Source organism: Culex pipiens, chromosome 3 (assembly GCF_016801865.2).
Source record: "Culex pipiens pallens isolate TS chromosome 3, TS_CPP_V2, whole genome shotgun sequence".
Lineage (NCBI taxonomy): Eukaryota > Metazoa > Arthropoda > Insecta > Diptera > Culicidae > Culex > Culex pipiens.
This window is the reverse complement of record NC_068939.1, coordinates 61,973,062-61,979,636: the sequence shown is the minus strand read 5'-3', so window position 1 is coordinate 61,979,636 and position 6,575 is coordinate 61,973,062. Positions and strand designations below refer to the sequence as shown.

Genomic DNA, 6,575 nt, shown 5'->3' with positions numbered 1-6,575 from the left:
AAAAAGAAAAACTTTGCTGAAAGTTAAAAAAACCGATTCGGAGAGAACTAATCCCCCTACCTAGTATTATCTATCAATTCTAAAAATAGCTATTCAATTAGAAGGAAAAACTCAAACAAATAACCACACAAAAAAAAAACTTTGTTCTCGTGTCACGCAAATAGGGCAAAAGGTGATGGAAAATGTGATTTTTTTTATTCTAAGAAAAGACAACGGCGATGAGCGAAAAAGTTGGTGTAATTCGAGCAAACTTGGCAAATCCAAACCAAAGAGTAGTAAGAGAAAAGTGTAACATTCACAAGTAACAAGACAACTCAACTCGCAACTCTACGGAATAAGAGGGAGGAAACAAGCAAAAAGAGTTTTCTTTTTAATGAGGAGAATGAGGGGTGGAAAGGGATGAAATCGGATTATGCTGGAATAACTTTTCTTTCTCGATAGCCTGGTCCGAAACTTTTAAGTATGATGGCTCTGTTCGGGCAAAAAAAACAAAATATCAAATTTCAAGCCAAATTTAAACAAAAATTGGCGGAGAGTATCAAAAAATGCTTTATACAAGGATGAATTTAAGAAAATATTTTTTTTTCGACTACTTTTTCGTCTGTGGTTTTAAATTTCATTTTTTTTAAAAGGTTAAAAAGGCTTCAATTGAGTCAAATAATAAATAAGCATGATGCAATGTATTTTAAATTGTTTTCAATCGATTTTAAAAGGCTTTTAAATGAAAATGACAATTTTAGACATCTTATCTACTAAATTTCACAATTCTGTTTGTTTTTTTTGTTTTTGTTTTTTTTTGTTTTATGCCCAATCTAACATCCAATCTTTATATGTATCAAATTGATGGTTTTGTTTTCTGTCACTTATAATTTTTTTAAATTGTTTAAGATTTTTAATTGATTTTTGAAGATTTTATTTTAGAATACAAATCTGTAGATTAATTTTGGCTAAAAACTTTTCAAAGGTTGGTAAAAAAAGTGGTTAGAATTTTTTTAAATTACTTTAGTTATTTAGAGAACTAAGCTGTCCACAAACGAAATGATTATTCAGCGTGTATTTTTGGGAATTTGATAAAACGGGGATTTTTTCAACCAAAATTTACAATAAAAGCGTACTTGTCTCACCGTCCCGCTATATACAATTTTATGTAATGGGACAATTTTGCAAATATTTTGTACAACTTGGACGATTTCTTAAATTTCTAAATCCACAAAACAAAGTGGCAGATGATGTTTGATTTTCTCAAAACTATTAAAAGGATTAAATAAATAGTTTCGCTCGGCTAGTACAAATTTTATTTGTACTCTGGCCAGCACTGGTCACGGTCAAAAAGGCGGAGACACGCAAAATTAAAAAAATAAGGAAAATGAATTGCAAATTTAAGGTGAGTGCAAGAAAATTAGCAATCTCCAAAAAAGTGTCCACGTAGTTTATGGATGGTCCCAAGATATCAATTTTGTACACAGTAAAACATTGTGTAAATTTGGAAAGATTGAATATTACCTCTTTTATGATGTAATTTTACTTCAATTTAGACGGAAAAAGCGACATTACAACAGAAAAGTGGTAAAATTACACATTTTCAGAGGTAAAATTACACATTTTTTCTGACATAAAAGATGTACCCCTTGCCAAATATAATGTAACCATGATTTTTTTTTTTCTGTGTAGGTTTTTAGTTTTAAAATCCTTTATTATTTATTGGAAACTTTTCAATAACAGTTCAGGAAACTTGTCAAATGGCGTGTTATACAAAAATAAAAAGATTATTACATTATTTTGAGCACAAATAACATCCGTCTGCTCAAATTTAACTGATACAACCGTTTTTTTTGCAGATTTGAGATTGTTAAGGGTATTATTGAATTTTTAAGAATAAATATCATATATCCTTAACTAAACATTAAACAGTTGCATGGATACAACATATTTTTTTTAATCAAAATTGAACTACACATTACTGTTGCAAGCTTCAGAAGAAATACATTTTATGAGTGTTAATAATGTTTTTTTTTTACAATGTTATTGAAGTCTTTTTTTGCAATGTTATTGAAGTCTTGTTAATCTAATCTTTTTTTAAACACGTTTAACAAATACCTTGATTTTTGTTCAAATAGTTTGGAAAGGAAGTTTGTGTTTAATTTTTGGATAATTTTTTTTAACGCTGGAACGCCCAACGCATGTCCAACTTACACGGACGCCCAAGCCTCCCAAAAAAGGTGGAACGGTAACTTCAACTCGCTGGTTCTCGGGCATTACTCAACCAATCTGGACGATTCTTGTTTCCAGTGATTTGTAAGAATGTCTAGATGATCCTAAAATTTTGCAGAACTTGATTTGAACAAATGTGTAATTTCTGCGACCGAAAACATCGTTCCACCTTTTTTAAAACAACTGCCTCCGCGGAATTTTTGGCGAATTTTTTTTTACACGCGAAAAAAAAAGTTGGAACGATGTTTTTGATCGCAAAAATTACAGATTTGATCAAATTAAGTTCTGCAAAGTTCTAGAGGCAAACTTATAGGAAATTGGACGAGCTTTGCAGTAAAAATATTTTCGAGACTGAAAAATCAAGTCTGTCATTTAGGAATTGAAAAAAAAAGCCATCAAAAAACCTATTTTTTACATTTTTATTTTTAACCGCTGTAACTTTACAAGGATTGGACATAGGACAGTAGTCAATATGGAGACTATTATGTAAAATTGTCTGGGAAATCGATTCCCACTATCGGTTTTTGAAAGTTTTGACGTTTAGACCACTTTTCAAAAAAAAAACAGTTTAGGTAAATGATTTAAGTATTTTTTTAGGAGAGACATACCATCCTGCATTTTTCGTTAGTCTTTTTGATACATTTTAAGCTATTTTCACAAAAATTTTGAACGAAAAAAAATCGTGGCATCACCTTCAAATTTAACTTTTAAACTTAAAAATTGAAAAATCTCGTACAAGTGGCGTGTATTTTTCTTTCAGTGTATTTTTTTAGAAAGCTCGTCCAATTTCCTACAAGTTTGTCCACTTGACTTGACCACTTTTTGATACGATGCAACGGCTTCGAGATACAGTAATTTTTAAATTACAAAACAAAAAAATCATTTTCGAGTACAATTGGCTCCATATACACAAAAATGGCTTATATAGGCCTAGGATAACATGTCTACAAAGTTTCATTGAAATCGGAGAGGGTCGGGTACAAAAGTACCAGAAAAATTCCTGATTTGAGCTGGAATTGCTCTTTTATGATTTGAATTTCTGAATAAATCCCACTTATTAAAAAAACTCAATTGAATTGAATTTTCAAAATTTTAAGCAATTAGCAACCTTCTACAAAGTTCTCTCTTGTCTTATTTAGCATATTTTGATGAATTTATGACACATAAAACACAACATTTGACAAGTTTCCTGAACTGTTATTAAAAAGTTTCCAATAAATGATGAAGGAATTTAAAACAAAAAAAAAACTTAAAAAAATGGATATTTCAGAAATTACTTGACGAAATTTTTCGCTCTGTGAAGCATCTGAAAGCTGAGCAAATTTCCTATAAGACACTTTTGAAAGCAGAGATGATTATTTTTTCCTGTAAAGTTTGTTCTAGAAAACACGTCGTGATTACCTAAGTACCGATATCTTACGCCAGGGTTGCCAGATTTTAGAAGTTCTCTACAAATGGATTTTTTTATGCAGCCTACACAATTTTTTTTATTATAGAGATTTTACATCATTGTACATTCATCTCTTTAAGGTGAAGCCGTTGATCATTTTCGAAGATCATCATTATAAAATATTCTGTATTAAATTCAATTTAACGAATTTCAGCACCAAAAGGAATGAGCATGTGCCGGTTGTTGCCTTCTTGAAGCCACTGAAAGAATTTTTGATCTAAATCAAATGTGCTTCAAAATTTTAATAATTTTCTGGCACAGTCATTGACGTCCTAGTTGGCAATCATTGATTAATGACGATTTCCAAAACTTTACAAGGAATGGGATAATCGTTACCAAAAGGAATCAGCAAGTGTAGGGCACTATTCTAAACAACTTGTTGAAAGAATTTTGTCAAAATATTGAAAGCGACGCAAAATTTATATCTTTGAACGAAAAATCATGACAATGATGGAAGTCTTCACGTTAAGGTGGATAGTGGAAGAGGAAAGATTACTGAGTTTTAAAGCACTTGTCTGACTATATTTCAATAATTGTTACCATGCTTTTTTAAATCGATTTCTGTCTATGTTTCAAATATTTAGCGGAAAAAAAATATATTAATTTAATCATGAAATTGTAACGTTCAAATGGTTGGTAGTTCTTTAATATGTATGTTTACCAAACTGGAAGATTTATCAAACTTGATTATCGAAATGATTTATTATGCGGCAAGAATTGATCCCAACAAAGCTAACCCATTATAAATTTTTGAAGACTGCAGCTCAATTTTAGTATTATTTTTTTAAATGTTTCGGAGTTAACATAGTTTTTTCAGCTCTTAAAAATGTTTAGATTGGGGAAATTCTAAAAAATCAAATTCTAGTGATGAAATTGTTCGGACCAGTCTATCGCCAAGCTCAAGTAAGCCCATGATGAATCGTCGGAAAAGCTTGGAAAACTCGGGGGAAAAGTACGTTAGGTGGACGAATGAACAAAAAAAAAAACAGGAAAAACAGGATCTCTAGGGAGCAAACCAAACGCGATAAAAGAAAAGGAAATAATCTACCAAGAGTCTAAAAAAGTGGAACAAAGCTAAAAGAAAAAAAAAACTTTTCTCAGGTGCTTTTTCTTAAGGGCAAACTTTAGCGCACAAAATTCAATCAACTGTGTTCATTTACAACTGTCAGCGACGGAGGTGAGTTGTTCCGGCGCATTCCTCCGGCCACGGTGGCCACCGGCTGCTCCGGGCTCTCGGTCCTCTGCCGATGGTGGTTATTGTGATGGCCATTCGAGTGCTGCCTCTTGGACTGTTGATGCTGGTGATGGTGGTGGTGACCGTTGGGGCTGTAATTGGGATGCAGCGACGGTGGGCTCAGCGTGTAACTTTGGGTCGGACTTACGAACGAGTTGAGCCTCCGGACGCCCACAATGACCTCGGTGGTGCCGAGGCCGCCACTGCTGCCATCCTCGCCACCACCGCGCAACGACAGCGACTATGGATTGTGGTCGTTGCAGGGTGGTGAAAGGGGGAATTTGTTTTTTTTTTGCGATAGTTAGATGAACATTTTTTTTTGCGAATATTTTGAAGGAAAATCCATTTTGTATAATAATAACGAGATCAACGAGAGAAAGTCGGAAAATTTTACATTAGCATCTTTGACTATCATTCTTGAGTTGGTGTAAATTTCAGATGACTGATTCCAGCATGAACATGACTTTGAAAATTGTGATTTATTAAAAAAATACTGGATTGGTTTGGTTGTAATATGATCTACGATGATGATGGTTACACAGCTGGACAAAAAATGTTATGGTAAAAATTAAATAATATTTTAATTTTGTTTTCTCTAAAGAGAAGTTGTTATTTTTAGAAATATTATAATATTATAAAATAGAAAACGCAAATAAATAAAAATAAAAAATTTGTAGAATATTTCTCATTTTAAAAGAGTTTAATTCTTCAAATATAATTTCAACATAATTTTGGAAATTTAATTCACATTGAAGTAATCTTAACAAGGCTTTTGAAGAAAAAACCATCTTAATTGATTACCAATCACCATAGATATTTTAGTCAAGCTGTGCTATGAGTGTGTCCGTGATGCTTTGACTTCCGATTCGATTTTTACTATGTGGTAACTACTTCATTAGGGAAATATCAAGCAGCTTTCGGTAGTATCTTTTTATCGGGCATGGACAAAAACAAATCATAAACATCAAGACAAAACCATACACACAGGGCAACGCAACATGACACCCCAGGACACTCTCACTGCTGTTAATTAGACTTTTCCAACTCCATGCTCGTCATCATCATCAGTCAGGCAGTTGATTACGGTGACTGGGGCATGGTGGAGAAAGTCAGCCCTTCGGGGATACCAAACAGAAAACAAAACACAACAGAGAAGCAGTCTCTTCGGGTCCGACTTGGCACATCAGACATCAGTCAGCAGACATGACAGGAGCAATGTAATAAACACTTTTTGTACAACAGAACATGGTTCAAGTTTTACAACATGGTGACGCAATTTGGATGCATTTCAATTTTTGTAAACATAAAATTACCAATTGACTAGAGCTTAGGGGCTCACAATAAAAGACTAGATGTTCCATGCTTTTGTCGTGTATTCTAAAGGCTAGGTTCTAGAAGAAATAATAATACAGCATAAAGATAAAGAGAGATAGAGAAGTGAGAAGAGGAAAACTCAAAAATCGTAGAGGATCAGAAGAGATAGTATGATAGGAAGAAATAGGAGTGAAAATGAAGTGGTAGTTGAAAAATAGTTAATAAGAAAGAAATACAGTGTCTGTGGTGTATGTGTAAATGTTAGTGAGTCTCAATAACTGAACTAAAAAGTTTGGTTTGGAATGATGCACTAAATTTAAAAATATATATAAAAGAATTACAAAAGTATAGATAAAACTCGCAATC

The 6,575-nt window shown here is 32.7% G+C and overlaps 1 protein-coding gene across 10 annotated transcripts in view; it reads right to left on the bottom strand.

Moving 5' to 3' along the window:
• The window catches only part of LOC120431243 (anion exchange protein 2), a 126,779-nt gene that overhangs the window by 5,336 nt on the left and 114,868 nt on the right, over positions 1-6,575 (bottom strand). For 7 of the 10 annotated variants that reach the window (XM_052711023.1, XM_052711022.1, XM_052711026.1 and 4 more), the window contains one exon: positions 4,822-5,136. The exons of 1 other annotated variant lie outside the window; for it this stretch is intronic. In XM_052711023.1, the coding sequence (XP_052566983.1) occupies positions 4,822-5,136 (315 nt within the window). Of the gene's footprint in view, positions 1-4,821; positions 5,137-6,208; positions 6,287-6,575 lie in introns of all 10 variants that reach the window. 2 more of the 10 variants (XM_052711028.1, XM_052711030.1) reach the window with 1 other exon arrangement.